Raw genomic sequence first — 16,715 nt, 5'->3', positions numbered from 1 at the left:
CAAACCTACTCATCTATTCATCCAATCTTCTTCCATCCATGCATCCATCCATCCATCCATCCATCTACCTATCAACCCAAATCCATCCATCCTGTTACTCACTGAGACTCCCTCAAATGAGCTGGTGTTGAGGGCACGGTAAATCTCAGCAGTAATGTCCTTGTTGTTGTAGTTAAAGTCCTCCAGCCTGCGGCCTCTGGCCCTTAATGGTCCAACAGTCTTATTGAGCGCCAGAGCTAGAGCCCACACTGCGTCATAGGCGAGCGGCGCTTCCTGAAACCCTCCAGTTTCTTCCGGGTTCTTCCCTCCCAGTTTAGACATCAGCTGGGTCAAGAATTCCTGTGAGGTCTGCAAGGCAAACAAAATGAAAACATGTATGTCACAGATGGCGAGAGAGAGAGAGAATTATACAGTATAAGTCAAGATTAAGTGCATTCCTTCCCTGTGGAAGCATTTTATGCAGATGGCGGTAGCTTCTTTCCCCTTTTCATTCACACCTGCCATACTGCTCTTTGATGCAGTGGATTTGAAAGGCAGGAAATGCTTTTTGACAGCGTTGATGCTTTATGTGCACGCACACCCATATACTGTACTACCTCTCTGGCTTTTACACATGCACAGACATACACATGCAAAAAAATACAAAATCCCTGTGTGACACTGCTTAAAAGGGGAATTGTGGGGAATTTAGAGACAGGAGAGAGAAAGTGGTTTTGCAGTTATTTCAGCTGCAGATGGCAAAAAATGATTTTCTCCTCCTCTCACCTATCCGAAGTAATGACTCCACCATTTTTTACGCTACAGACAGGTCCATTTAGCCAAAAAGCCAAGGTGTAGGTAAATAGCTTGGGGCTCTGAGTGTGTGTGTGTGTGTGTGTCCGTGCATGTGTAAAAGCCAGAGAGGTAGTACAGTATATGGGTGTGCGTGCACATAAAGCATCAACGCTGTCAAAAAGCATTTCCTGCCTTTCAAATCCACTGCATCAAAGAGCAGTATGGCAGGAGGAAATGAGGGAGAGAAAATCGCTCCAGAATGAAGCAAATTTAGCATGCCGAATTTTCCACAAACATGCCTGTCCAATATGACGTGTTTTTATTTTTTTTTTTGGCATCAGGTGTAAAGCGCGGGCATCTGGAAATAAGCCCAGACTGAGCAGGATGTGGGAGAACAGCAGGGGCATCTGTACTCATGACAGCTCCCAGCATGGGGCACCGGAGCTGGATGTGCTTCAAACGGCATCCCCCCGGGAGCGCATTCCACCCCGAAACTCACACCTGTCTTCTCATCAGCAGTTTGGACTCCAGAGACAGCCATCACATCTTCCACAGCTATGACTCTGGCTGTGAGCCGATTCATGACACGGGGATGTGTTTTCAAATGTTTGTGCAAACATGAAGAGCGTTCAATCCATCACGGTCATGTGACCACGCTGAAGAGGACTGTGGTACCGAAAGATGGTAGCCAAACCCACATGATCAGAGAGGGACTGGAACCAACACGGTGTTTATTTGAAATATAACTTTCCGTTTCCCGCCTGTAGAGCACTCTTTCTTTATGAGAGAGCCAAGTTTTATACTTCAAAAGTTTAGCAACCTTTAGGTGATTTCCACATGACTGGGTTTTCTAGTAAGGTTGACAAAGCTTGCAAAAAAACAGGGGGATGGAAACCACATCATGGTCTTCACTATCTTCACTATAGAAACTACAGGTGGATGGAAAACACGAGCAGGTGGATGGAAACCACATCATGGTCTCACGGGCGAGAGTACTCTGAAAGAGGAAATACAGCACTACAGCAATTTTCAATCTTGCTAACAAGGAAATCCTAGCAGACTGTAAGGTAAAAGAAGAATTTCATGACAAAACCCCCTGCATCTGCCCATGCTCTGAGTGAGAGTGATGTGATTAACTCTCTCTTAGCTGTCAATCACAGGGTCTAATCACAGTGTCCAATCACAGTGTTTAATAGCAGTGTCTAATCACAGTGTCCAATCAGTGTCCAATCACAATGTTTAATAGCAGTGTCTAATCACCGTGTCCAATCAGTGTCTAATCAGAGTGTCTAATCACAGTGACTAATCACAGTGACCAATCACAGTGTTCATTCACAGTGTCTAATCAGAGTGTCTAATCAGAGTGTCTAATCCCAGTGTCTATTCACAGTGGCTAATCCCAGCGTCCATTCACAGTGACTAATCACAGTGGCTAATCCAAGTGTCCATTCACAGTGACTAATCCCAGTGGCTAATCCCAGTGTCTAATTACATTGTCCAATCACAGTGTCTAATCACAGTGACTAATCACAGTGTACAATCACAGTGACTAATCACAGTGTCCATTCACAGTGGCAAATCACAGTGTCCATTCACAATGCCTAATCACAGTGCCTAATCACAGTGTCCAATCATAGTATCTTATCATGGTGACTAATCACAGTGTCTGATCACAATGTCCAATTTTAGTGTCTAATCACAGTGTCTAATTATAGTGTTTAACTGGCCAACCACAGTCACCAATTACAGTGGCCAATCACAGTGCCCAGTCATGGTGTTCAATCACACTCTAATCACGGTGTCTAATCAGGCTGTCCATTCAGTGTCTAATCACAGCGGCCAATCACAGTGTCTAATCACAGTGGCCAATAACAGTCACCAATCACAGTGCCCAGTCATGGTGTTCAATCACACTCTAATCACGGTGTCTAATCAGGCTGTCCATTCAGTGTCTAATCACAGCGGCCAATCACAGTGTCTAATCACAGTGGCCAATAACAGTCACCAATCACAGTGCCCAGTCATGGTGTTCAATCACACTCTAATCACGGTGTCTAATCAGGCTGTCCATTCACAGTGTCTAATCACAGTGGCCAATCACAGTGCCCAAACATAGTACCTAATCAAGGTGCCCAATCAAAGTATCTGATCACGGTGTCTAATCACAGTGTCTAATCAAATTTGTTAATCACAGTGTCTATGAACTCATGTACTGTATGTAGAGAAGGAGGAATAGCGCTTTCAGGTGTTATGATGCCCTGTGTGGCTAGCCTGTGTGTTTTAGAGGAAACACCTGTTAGCTTTTACCCTCATGTTATTAGCTGTTGCAGGATGGGGAGAGCTGGATGGTGAGTGGGAAGAATCCAAAGTTAGAGACCACAGTCACAGAGCCCCGCCCACTTGTTTTCTTTCAGTTCACAAAACCAAGGTTCAGGAATTCACAGATTTAATTGGCATCATGGAACAAAAGAACATCTTTCACGTCTTGTTTCCTTTCTCCAGTGAACTGACATGCTTTCCAGCAGGAACAGCTTAATTCACGTTAGATCCGTGACAGACTCTATATTGTTCACGTTCCTGTTAATCTACCGATATACGCATAAAAAACACAAACATTGCGATGGAGCAAATGACTAAAAACAAAAGCCTCACCAGATTGGAGGCTCCTCGAACCGTCTCAGGGTTGAGCATGACTATCTCCGTGGTAACGTGGCCTTCTACCGCCTCCGTCATCTGCTCCACGGTGCAGTTGATTGACGGGTCTTTTATCTTGAACCAGTTGTCGGCGTACCAACCGATCAGGAACCAGACGTACTTCTTTCCGTACAGCTTCTCTTTATAGACCTGCAGAGAGGAGAGTTTCACGAACCGGCAGGTTTTCAGCTAGGAAAGAAGTTCTTCCTGGGAAACCATTAATCATGTCGGACCACAAAAGCACCAGAGACTGACCTCACAGAAGACTTTCCGGGCCTCTGTCTCATAAAACAGACCCACGATGATCCGAGCATCCTGGCGCTGTGGGAGGAGAGAGGAAAGTCGGGAGTCAGGGGACAGAAATGCTAACTGTGACAAAGTAAAAGTGAGGAGAGGAAATGAGGAAGAGGAACTGTCTGAATGCTTCAGAACATCTTATGAAAGTATGCTAACATTAATATACACGTGGCCTTCATGGAAAGGTCGGTGCTCTGTGAAACGGAAGGCCGCAGATTGCTCCTTTAAATCCCTCTTATAGTTGTGCTATATTCCAGGTTACCATGGTATCTCAAATGATAGCCAATTAATCTCCGGTACCAAAACTGGGTCAGCTGAACGAGCTGCCATAATGTGGGCACTGAGAGAGAGAGAGAGTGAGAGTGAGAGAAAGAGAGAGAGAGGAGATTCCCTGAAGAGACTGGAGAGGAGAAGAAGATCAGACCCACGTTCTAATTTATACGATTTTTGTCTCCCAAATAAAAAAAACACAGACATTTGAATGCACCCTCTGGTATTTGTCCAGGAACAGGGATGATTACTTTGGTCATGATGAACCAGTCCTACTTTAGTGCATCTGTGCTGTGTGTGTGTGTGTGTGTGTGTGTATGGTTCTCTCAGTGTGGGTGTATTTTATGTGCGTACACGCTGCAGATTTAATGTTTATATAATACAAAATAACTTCAACGTGACCTTTCACCTTCAACTTTTGATCGAAGCGTCTGCTAAATATGTAAGAAAATATAAATCAAAAACATCCAACTTCTAGTCATTGTGTATACATTTGTGTACGTGTGTGTGTGTGTGTGTGTGTAGGTGTTGTGTGGAGGAGAAACAGAGGACAGAAAAGGAGAAGTGAAGGCACCTTAAGGTTCTTGACAGCCACAGCAGGGTCGGTGAGGAAACTCTGCCTCACACTGATCTCAATTCCAGCCTCTTTCACTCTCTGCTCCAAATCATCTAGAGTCTGGGGGTGGGGGGGGGTGGGGGGGGGTTAGAGGCGAAGAAGTGGTACAATACAGGGAGAAGATGGCAAAGCAATTGAAAGGTATAATATAAAAAATGGGGAAAAAATAGGGGGATAAATGGATGAAGTGAAGAAGAAAAGAAAAAAGAAAAGAAAGAGAGAAAGAAAGAAAGAAAGAAAGAAAGAAAGAAAGAAAGAAAGAAAGAAAGAAAGAAAGAAAGAAAGATAGAAAGAAAATTGGAGAATGAAGAAGTGGATAAAGAGAGAGGGAGGCCAAAAAAAACAGAAAGAGAGAGAAAAAACAAAAAAGGAATGTAAAGTGACAACAAAGGGAAAGGAAAGGGAAGGGAAAGAGAAAAAATACAATGGGAAAAACAGAAGCCATATGAAGGAGAAAGGGAAAGTGAGAAAAAAGAACAAGAAATAAAAAAAATAAGGAGATAGAAAAAAGAAAAAAGGGGAAGGATTGGATAGAGAAAATGAAAGAGGAAATGGAGGAAGGCAGGTAAGAAGGAGGGATGGATAAATAAATAAATAAATAAATAAATAAATAAATAAATAAAAAGAGAGTGAGGCATAAGGATATGAGAGAGAGAGAGAGAGAGAGAGAGAGAGAGAGACCAGACAGCAATGCAAATTAAAAGGAAAGTTTAGGGAGAAAGTAAGGGAGTGAGATGGAGGGAGAACATAGAGGTGTCCAGAAGAGAGGAAAGAGAAGAAAAAGGTTTTAGTTATTTATTATTTCCAGCATTGACAGTGTGGAGAAAACGTTTGTGATCGATCTGATTTATTTGCGTCTTGCTGTTTAGCTGCAGACTCCGACACGTGTGATGACGTCCGCTAGAAAGAAAAATGCACGTGACTCACGGAAGTGAAGACCTCGGTGGTCTGCTGGATGGTGGCGATCTTTGTCCACTTCCACTTCTGGAAGAGCTGCACGCGTGTGGGGTTGTGCAGCGTGGCAGACGGGTGCGTGCGGAAAAACGTGGGGAAGCGCTGGCGGTTGGACAGAGCCGGAGAGCTGGAGCCGTACGACAGCTGGGGCATAAATGTAAAAAAAAAAAAAAAAAAACCACATTAAGAGGAGAAGAAAATGTAGAGCCATGAAAGAGTGCACAGTCTTCTTAACGATCAGAGGAGGGGGAAGTGTAAACAGGAAGGAAATGAAGTGTGGGATTAGAGCTATCTAATTAAAGTAGGCTATGGAGGCTCTAGGCCTCGACTCGCTGATCTCGTTTGATCTCGTCCTATTATTTCGCAGGGGTTTATGTTTTTCTATCGCTAACGCCGCTGCTACCTCGTTAGCATTTCCGGGAATTTTAACAGACGAGGGGGTCTGGTGAGCGGCGGTGATGGAAAGACTACACAAAAAGACTGAACAAATTATCTTCTTTTTTTTTCCAGAAAGGTATACAGTTTCAGATTGGGGGGCGGGGCTTATAATCACAGGTTTCCTCAAGACTCCACCCACTATGATAATTCCCTGTTCTGCTTGTCGCAATCATGTTCTATTACTTCTCTGTCTTTCTTATTATTTCTATTTGTTATTTTTTCAACTTAAATTTAGTTTATTTATATGCACCGTATAAAGAGGAGCAAGATTTCAAGTTGTATATAATGACAAATAAAATCCTGAATCTTGAAGCCTTGGAGACTATCTCACCGTCGTTGAACTGCCGTGGCTTAGTCAGTCTATAATGAACTCAGAAACTACACTGACCTATTATTTCCTGTGGTTGCTGCTGTAGAAAGGACATTATCTACATTTACATTATTTCCTGTCCAGTGTCACTCAGATGAGGATGAGCTTCCCTTCTGAGTCTGGTTCCTTCTCAAGGTTTCTTCCTTATATCATCACAGGGAGTTTTTCCTCACCACCGTCACCTCAGCCTTGCTCATTAGGGATAAATGTTAGGGATAAATTTTAAACTTTAGCCTTTTTCTATGTTTCTATACCTCTTTAAAGCTGCTTTGAGACAATGTCCATTGTTAAAAGCGCTATACAAATAAACCCCATAGTTTTTTCAGAGCTTATTATAACAGTGAAGGTGAGATTAAATAGGATGTTCAACAAGCACGGATATGACGGTGAGGTGTCCATATACTTTTGGCCACGTTGTGTAGTGTAACTCCTGAGTTTCTCCCAGTGTTTTGTAGTTTTTTTTAGGGGTGTACGGATAGGGTTTAAGCCAAGCCTAGTTTGAAATGAAATATTTAGAGCGCTAAACAGAGCACTAGCGCGAGCGGTTTTCAGGCCAGCCGAGGGTTATGTGGGTCACGTGGTGATGTTAGTGTCAGATATAGAAATAGATCAGAAAAAGATTCAGAAACGGAAAGAACCAGCTCGGCACTTTTTATTTTGAAGAAAAAACGAAAGAGTCAGGAAATGACACAGATACCAGCTTCTATTTTTATTCCTTGAGAACTCCACCGATTTTCAGCTTACTGTGGTCAGCATATTCAGTAGCCGTGAAGGAGTCCCCACCTGCTTTAGGGAATTATGAGATCTGCTCGTGAGACGGTCACTCGATTGATCCATCACATGGATTCATTACATTTATCTGATAAGAAGATAGGATAAGGGGATTTATATCCTCTGGGGGACTATCAGGCTGTGTTTGACCTACCAAGAACCTGAGATAAAACACTCAGTAGCCTGAAAAGATGCCTCCACTTTTCTATCTCGTTTGCAGGGGCTGATCTGATGGTATGACATCACCCAAGTTTTAAAAATGGAAAAAAATGGATGGAAATGCTTGTTCTTGTCCTTGATGCATGGACTTTGTCGTTTGTGTCATTTTAAATACGTCATTACATGCGTGATGTGGCATTTTGGTTATGGTGGAGCTTCCAAAAGCTAAGATCATTTCCAAAGACATCAGCTTAACATCATGATGTGACGTGAACGCAGTCAAGAGGTTTTTTGACCTCCTGATCAATCAGGTCACATTTTGAGGGCAAGCGAGAAAAACACTAATATTACAGATCCCAGATCAACAAGCACTGTGTGTTCAACCATTTTGTGTTTAGGTTTCGTTTCCTCCTCCCCTGTTAACTGGCTGCTTTTCTGGTGTCACCTGAGTCGTGTTCTTAGCTAATCACGCTGTGTAGTTTTTAGATTTTCTGCAGCTTGCTTTCATGTTTCTTGTCTCTTGTTTCTCGTTATCCTAGTTATTTCACAAGAGGCATCCTCATGTCAAGAGCTGTTATTTTCTTTAGTACAGCTGTATTTCCAGACTTTACAGAGTGCACAGGTGGAAAAATTCCTTAAAATGAGCCAAGATTTGTCATGCTACTGAGTGTTAGCTTTTAAATATTGTCCACTTTTGGGACGATCAATACGCTCATGTCCTCATCAAACAATCTTATTTCATCTCAAAAATGAAGGAGGAACATAATGTCCATCGTAATATTGAAATAATAAACTTATATCAGTTAGTATGAATTCCAGGGGGTGGAATTATTGGAAAAAACACACACAAATGAATCAAAAATCTGATAATAAAGACAGAGGGTTTAGTTATCTGTGACAAAAATAATCTATACCACAATTACACTGTGCTCGGCGACAGTTATCTGAGTTACCATGGTAACAGACCGCAATGATGGCAATAATTCATTTATTTTATTTATTTATTTATCTATTTATTTATTTAACATGACATGGACCTAACTTATAAACATCTGATATTCTGAAGTAATTTATTGTGTCTATCAAAGATGAGATAGATAGACAGATAGATAGATAGATAGATAGACAGACAGACAGACAGATGGCCGGACAGACAGACAGACGGACAGATAGACAGGCAGACAGATAGCTAGATAGATGGACGGACAGACAGACAGACAGACAGACAGACAGACGGACAGACAGACAGACAGACAGATAGCTAGATGGACGGACGGACGTACAGACAGACAGACAGACAGACAGACAGATAAATATAGATAGATAGATAGATAGATAGATAGATAGATAGATAGATAGATAGATAGATAGATAGATAGATAGATACACTATATTGCCAAAAGTATTCGCTCACCCATCCAAATAATCAAAATCAGGTGTTCCAATCACTTCCATGGCCACAGGTGTATAAAATCAAGCACCTAGGCATGCAGACTGTTTTTACAAACATTTGTGAAAGAATGGGTCGCTCTCAGGAGCTCAGTGAATTCCAGTGTGGAACTGTGATAGGATGCCACCTGTGCAACAAATCCAGTCGTGAAATTTCCTCGCTCCTAAATATTCCACAGTCAACTGTCAGCTGTATTATAAGAACGTGGAAGTGTTTGGGAACGACAGCAACTCAGCCACGAAGTGGTAGGCCACGTAAACTGACGGAGCGGGGTCAGCGGATGCTGAGGCGCATAGTGCAAAGAGGTCCCCAACTTTCTGCAGAGTCAATCACTACAGACCTCCAAACTTCATGTGGCCTTCAGATTAGCTCAAGAACAGTGCGCAGAGAGCTTCATGGAATGGGTTTCCATGGCCGAGCAGCTGCATCCAAGCCATACATCACCAAGTGCAATGCAAAGCGTCGGATGCAGTGGTGTAAAGCATGCCGCCACTGGACTCTAGAGCAGTGGAGACGCGTTCTCTGGAGTGACGAATCACGCTTCTACATCTGGCAATCTGATGGACGAGTCTGGGTTTGGCGGTTGCCAGGAGAACTGTACTTGTCTGACTGCATTGTGCCAAGTGTAAAGTTTGGTGGAGGGGGGATTATGGTGTGGGGTTGTTTTTCAGGAGCTGGGCTTGGCCCCTTAGTTCCAGTGAAAGGAACTCTGAATGCTTCAGCATACCAAGACATTTTGGACAATTCCATGCTCCCAACTTTGTGGGAACAGTTTGGAGCTGGCCCCTTCCTCTTCCAACATGACTGTGCACCAGTGCACAAAGCAAGGTCCATAAAGACATGGATGACAGAGTCTGGTGTGGAGGAACTTGACTGGCGTGCACAGAGTCCTGACCTCAACCTGATAGAACACCATTGGGATGAATTAGAGCGGAGACTGAGAGCCAGGCCTTCTCGTCCAACATCAGTGTGTGACCTCACAAATGCCCTTCTGGAAGAATGGTCAAAAATTCCCATAAACACACTCCTAAACCTTGTGGACAGCCTTCCCAGAAGAGTTGAAGCTGTTATAGCTGCAAAGGGTGGACCGACGTCATATTGAACCCTATGGATTAGGAATGGGATGTCACTTAAGTTCATATGCGAGTCAAGGCAGGTGAGCGAATACTTTTGGCAATATAGTGTAGATAGATAGATAGATAGATAGATAGATAGATAGATAGATAGATAGATAGACAGACAGACAGACAGATGGCCGGACAGACAGACAGATGGACAGATAGACAGGCAGACAGATAGCTAGATAGATGGACGGACAGACAGACAGACAGACAGACGGACAGACAGACAGACAGACAGACAGATAGCTAGATGGACGGACGGACGGACGGACGGACGTACAGACAGACAGACAGACAGACAGACAGATAAAGATAGATAGATAGATAGATAGATAGATAGATAGATAGATAGATAGATAGAACATAAAGTGTAAAGTAGTAAAATGAGTGTAAGAGCAGTTCACCTCTGCGAGCACTAAGCCACCCTTACTTCCTTTAATTAAAAATAATTTAAGTAAAGAAGATATTAAAGTAAAAATAGCGGAGTTGTAATCTTGTTTTATGAATCAAATCTGTAGTCTTTTCTAAGTGTCCTAACAAATTTCTAATCAACTGAAATTGGAAAAATATCTCCTTGCAAGATTTATTTTTGCCAGATTTTTATAGTAATTTCCTATAATAATAATAATAATAATAATAATTATTATTATTATTATTATTATTATTATTTCTAATATTATTATTTCTTTTTATTATTATTTTTTTAAAATCTTACTAATTACTAATTTACTTCAATACAGTATATTCAAGATATTTATTCACTATTTTATGTTTTTATTTTTGCTATGCACATAAACACTTTGTGGAGGGAAAAAGGTCGTGCAAAGTAGTAAATGAATCATTAACTTTAACATTAACACTCTTCCCCTCCTGGGTTAATAATTTATGCCTGTTATTTTCCACAAAGTTTCCCACAAAAAAAGAAAAGCCGCCTCTGTTACAGGCACAGGTCTAACTGCACCCTAGCCACTTTCTCTGAATGTCTGATCATTTAAAACCTTTCTATTAACTCAGAAGGCACTTTTATCTCAATTGACTTCGAAGTGAGGAAGAACCTAATACAGGCCCGGAGTTAAAGGGCCGTCTGTGACGTTCCGTCAGGTCTGAGATTTAAGCTCACAAAGCAAAGCGTTTAAATAAATCGACTCTGGGCTACTCACCACTATGAGGTTCCACATCCGAGCCGCCTCAGCCACCAGCGTGGACACTGAGCTACAGCCGGGCATCAGGACGATTTTTATAGGCTCGGTGTAGAGCAAGTCGTACAGCAATTTAGTGGCTTCCCCAGGGTCACACTGAAAGATCAAGAGAAAGATACTTGAGTAGCTGGTGCATATTTCAGTCTTACCTCCGAGTCTATTTGCCTCGTAGAGTGTGGTGCACTGCAAACAAATGAAACATTTCCCGGCTGCAGCCGCATTCTACAAAGAGCTCTACTGTGAGATACATTCAAGAGATTTATTTAATACAATGTCACACTGAGAGAGACAGAGAGAGCGAGAGAGAGAGAGAGAGATGCAGAGACAGAGCAAGAGAGAGAGAGTGTGTGTGCTTTGGCAACATTGTCCTATAATAGTGTCATGCCAATAAAGCTCATTTGAATTTGAATTTGAGAGAGAGAGAGAGAGAGAGAGAGAGAGTGAGAGAGAGAAATATACAGATAGACAGACAGAGAAATAAAGAGAGAGAGAAAGAGACAAACAGAAAGACAGGCAGACAGACAGAAAGAAAGAAATAGAAATACAGACAGAGAGATATATGTCAGGTGCTCTACTGTGACAGACAGACAGAAGTACGGAGAGACAGACAGATACAGAGACACAGACAGACAAAGAGAGACAGGCAGAAAGAGAGAGACAGATACAGAAAGAAAGAGGCAGACAGACAAACAGAGAGACAGACAGAGAGAAAGAAATACAGACAGACAGAGAGATACAGAGAGACAGAAATACAGACAGACAGAGAGATACAGAAAGAGACAGACAAAGAGACAAATACAGAGAGACAGAGAGAGACAGGGACAAACAGAGAGACAGACATGAAGAGAGATACAATGATACAGAAATACAATGAGACAGATAAAGAGATACAGATTGACAGACAGACATGCAAAGAGATACAGACAGAGAGATACAGAGAGACAGAAATACAGAGAGTCAGACAGAGAAAGAGATACAGAAAGAAAGAGGCAGACAGACAAACAGAGAGGCAAATACAGAGACAGAGACAGACAGACAAACAGAGAGGGAGGCAGAAAGACAGATACAGAGTGACAGAAATACAATGAGACAGACAAAGAGATCCAGACAGACAGAAAGAGAGATACATAGAGACAGACAGAGAAAGAGATAGATATACGTATAATAAGCATTTGTACATTAAACATTGATTTGTACAGCACCACGGCTTCCATCACCAGCGCCTGACGAAGGCCGTTGCTAAATTCATCTTAAATGTGGTGTTGAGGAAAAATCAATATCTCATTCAAATGATAATTGTGGCCTAACGCCAGCATTGATCCCTGCGTTCAGAGAGGAACGAGCCGCGGTCGCTGGCCTTGAGCCGCGCTCGCGACGGCGTGATGGAGAGGGTGTGCGTTCTCATTTAGTCTCCACGCTCTCAGGGACAAAGCCTCGCATTTTAATGCACATAACAAAGCATGCGCGTCTAAAAACAGTAGCAACTATGAATGCAGCCTGATTACACAGGCTTGAAGCTTGATTTTGTTTGATTGGTGCAATCACGCAAATTGAATCAGCGATGCCCTCCAGCAACAGACTCCTCTGTACTTAACAATGTCTGATCTGGCAGTCGTGCCTCCATGCAGGTCCCCCTCCCTCTTCCTGTCTCTCTCTCTCTCTCTGCCGACGCTTTTAATTTCAGCTAAATGCACAGATAAATCAGGAAATCGTTGGGAGTCATAACAAAGGGCCTGCTTTTAGTGCGGAACGCTTCGCTTTGTTGGAATTAAAATGATTCACTGTGAAAGGCACAAAAGTGATGAGACATTGCACTCAATTAAGGCAAATGGGGAAATTAGCCATCACCGTTTTTTTTCTGATACAGCAATTTGTCCACATGTCCTGTTTAATAACGTAAACAAAGCAAATGTTCCTCTTGTTGTCTGACAGCACTAACATCAGACCGTCTTCTGTGGACATTTTTTTCTTTTCCCTCTTTTTTTGGCCAGTTCTGTTTGAATGTAATTTACACCACAGGTTCGGTGGAACACAAACAATTCGCAGTCAGCAAAGCGAGTAAAAAAATCTCGTCAATGTTAAAATTTCAGGAGAAACAAATCCGCCTCAAACACACAGCTACAATGGATATTAATGGATATGTTTACACACCTCTTGTGATAACGGATAAATCAGATAAACGTCGGAACTTTTTCCAGCCTCGATGTCAAATCACGATGAATAATAAAACAAACCAAATACACAGAAAACTTAAACTAATGCTTTGTTGAAGCATCTTCGGATTTGATTACACCATACAAACCACCTACATCCCATTAATGTCCTGGTTACAGGCACAATGATCCAGCTTCTTACGGTCAACCGTTCCTTGGATCTGTGCTTTGGGTCACGGTCATGCTGAAGGTTCCTTCTCATCTTCAGCTTACTAGCAGACACTTGAAGGTTTCTGCATTGAAATAAACGTCTGATTCGGTCCACTTTTATTGAAAAAGCCACAGTTCTAGCTCAGGAAAAAGCAGCTCTAATTCCTGATGCTGCCACACCGTGAATATGATGTGCTTTTGTTGATGTGTTTTCTTTGCAGAGCCATACATTTTGACATACAATTATGAACTCTTTACACATTTGACGCTGGTCTCTCAAATCATATCACATCTTGCCACACTATTTAGGGTGATTTTTGTTGAGCTTTGTTAGCCTCTAGCCTCCTATCCCACAGCAGAGGTGAGAGATTGTTGTCATAAGCAAAGAGCAATCATAAAATGTAAGTTAGCATAATAATGAATAACAAACCAGATGTGTAAGTGTATAGAGCAGGGTATTATGCCATTCTCATCACTTGGTTAAATTTAGATGGCATTTAGACTCCTTGGTGAACGCCTCGTCGATGAGAGGACGGAAGAATGGTCAGTGGAATGATTTGAGCTGACAGGAAGGCGACAGTAACTCGAATAAACACGCTGTACAACCGGGGTGAGAAGAAAAGCACCTCAGAATGCACACAACAAACTTCCACATCCATTCCTGTCAGCCAAGAACACGAGTCTGAATGAAGAGGCAATATTTTTCATTTCTTAAAAAAAGTCCATTCTAATGGCTGATGTGAACATTAACTGAACCTCTTGACTTGCATCTGCATGATATTATCCACTGAATTGCTGTCAAACGATCGCCTGATTAGATAATTGCATAAACGGGCAGGTGTTCCTAATAAAGTGGACAGTGGGTGTCCATTATTCATGTGTGCAGATGGAGGAGGAAGTGGTCCTTACACACACACACACACACACAGCGAATATTAGGATATTACACATTCACACAAGGTGCCGAGAGCAGTGGAGTGACTAGACTTGAGGAAATCTGCCACCTGATAAAATAAAAGCCTTCAGAAATGTTTTGAAGATTACATCATCATCATTACATTCATCTTGACTTTCCGACATCGCCTTGGTTTCCTTTCGTCTTTTTTATGTCCATCTCTACAGTGCCTACAAGCATATATATACTCAAGCTTCCTGAACTGAACTAGCCTTCATTGAGATCATATGTCATGGGGGAGGAGGAAGGAAAGGGGCGAAGTCAATATATTTTGTAAAATTATGTACATATAAAAGCTGCGAGTGCAATTTATAAACATAAACGCTGTCAGGGGGTGAATACTTTTGCACCAAGGCACTGTATACATCCTCCTGTGTAGTTAGTGCTAGGTGTGTATATCATGTCCTCTTACTGCCTGATCCCCCCCATCTCTCCCTCTCTCTCTCACCCTTTCCCTGCCTGATCTCTCTCTTTCTCTTTCTCTCCATCTCTCCCTCCCTCTATCTCTCTCTCTCTCTCTCTCTCTCTATTGCTGCCTCCTGATCTCTCTTTGTTTTGTCTCTCTCTCTCTTGCTTTCTCTCTCTCTTTCCCCCTTTCCCTGCCTAATCTCTCTCTATTGCTGCCTCCTGATCTCTCTCTGTCTCTCTCTTTCTCTCTCTCTTTCCCCCTTTCCCTGCCTAATCTCTCTCTATTGCTGCCTCCTGATCTCTCTCTGTCTCTCTCTCTCTCTCTCTCTTTCCCCCTTTCCCTGCTTAATCTCTCTCTCTTTCCCAGTTTCCCTGCCTAATCTCTCTCTCTCTCTCTCTATTGCTGCCTCCTGATCTCTCTCTGTCTCTCTTGCTGTCTGATCTCTCTCCCCATCTCATTCTCACTGCCTGATCTCTCTTACTCTCTCTCTCTCCTTATCTCGCTGCCTGAACTCTCTCTCTCTCTCTCTCGCTGTCTGATTTCTCTCTCTCTCTCTCTATTGCTGCCCCCTGATCTCTCTCTGTCTCTCTCTCTATTGCTCCCTCCTGATCTCTCTCTGTCTCTCTCTCTCTCTCTCTCTCTCTATTGCTGCCTCCTGATCTCTCTCTGTCTCTCTCTCTCTCTCTCTCTCTCTGTCTCTCTCTCTATTGCTGCCTCCTGATCTCTCTCTGTCTCTCTCTCTCTCTCTCTCTCTCTCTCTCTCTCTCTCTGTCTCTCTCTCTATTGCTGCCTCCTGATCTCTCTCTGTCTCTCTCTCTCTTGCTGTCTGATTTCTCTCTCTCTCTCTCTCTCTCTCTCTCTCTCTCTCTGTCTCCCTCTCGCTGCCTGATCTCTCTCTCTCGCTCTCTCTCTTTTCTCCATCTCTTTTTTTCCCATTCCTGAGGGAAGCCATGCGTGAGGATCACTCTCTCCGTAGTGCAGCTGGGTCCCATTGTGCCAAATCAACTGAAAATCCTGCCAGGCCAACTGTTTTTTTTTTTCTTCCATCCTTTTTTTTTTTTTTTGAATGTTCAGACATCTGAAGAAACTAGACATAAAACTCAAGTCAGTATTTATTGATCGGCTTAAAATAACAGAGCAGCGCATATCACAGAGACGTGAGTACTACTCATAAGGGAGAAGGATTTCTGTTACATAATCTTGCCAAAGGACGTGTATAGTAATTACGATCGACTGGCACAGGATTAGCGATCTCGGTATAAATTACAGAGGTGGGAGAGCGTTCACGATGTACCGGTGGTTGTTATGTTAATAATTCCATGCATGCTACAGAGAGCTCATATCTGTAATACAAACTGATTGTTTTTTGTCTTTTATTAGAAGCATATTAACTGGTCACATGACCAGAACATGTACAGTATGTATGAAGGACCTGTGCTTGGATTGCAGCAGTCTCACGTAGCTAGACTTTCAGACCTTGAGACTGACAGCTGAAGCTCTGGACTCCTTATCAGCTGTTATTGGCCAAGGACCGCCCAAGAGGTCATCTGACTGACATGTAAAGCAACCAATCACAGTTCAGTTTTGTTCTGCGTCACGTTTAGGGGCGTGAAAATGTAAAAAAGTCCGTACAAAAACAGACTGGTGTAGATCGTTCATTTAAGAAAGCTGTGCAAATTAATCAGTCTGTGAACTTCACATCATTTAGGAAAATCCAGTGTTTAGATGATCCTCATAAGCGCTCACTGTCACATGACGGCTTCATTCTTCCCAGAGGGAAGTACAGAGTCATGACGGCTTTGCTTAACGTTAAAAAACGTACCACACGTCTACCAGAAATTCTCTAGAATCCAACCAATCAGATTTAGAAATCCC

The 16,715-nt window shown here is 42.5% G+C and overlaps 1 protein-coding gene across 3 annotated transcripts in view; it reads right to left on the bottom strand.

Moving 5' to 3' along the window:
- The window catches only part of gabbr1b (gamma-aminobutyric acid (GABA) B receptor, 1b), a 120,469-nt gene that overhangs the window by 33,757 nt on the left and 69,997 nt on the right, over positions 1 to 16,715 (bottom strand). For all 3 annotated transcript variants that reach the window (XM_058405171.1, XM_058405172.1, XM_058405173.1), the window contains 6 exons: positions 11,075 to 11,209; positions 5,579 to 5,749; positions 4,610 to 4,711; positions 3,724 to 3,789; positions 3,427 to 3,618; positions 103 to 348 (listed from right to left, as the gene is read on the bottom strand). In XM_058405171.1, the coding sequence (XP_058261154.1) occupies positions 103 to 348; positions 3,427 to 3,618; positions 3,724 to 3,789; positions 4,610 to 4,711; positions 5,579 to 5,749; positions 11,075 to 11,209 (912 nt within the window). The remainder of the gene's footprint in view (positions 1 to 102; positions 349 to 3,426; positions 3,619 to 3,723; positions 3,790 to 4,609; positions 4,712 to 5,578; positions 5,750 to 11,074; positions 11,210 to 16,715) is intronic.

Source organism: Hemibagrus wyckioides, linkage group LG12 (assembly GCF_019097595.1).
Source record: "Hemibagrus wyckioides isolate EC202008001 linkage group LG12, SWU_Hwy_1.0, whole genome shotgun sequence".
NCBI lineage: Eukaryota > Metazoa > Chordata > Actinopteri > Siluriformes > Bagridae > Hemibagrus > Hemibagrus wyckioides.
This window is presented reverse-complemented; position numbering and strand designations above follow the sequence as displayed.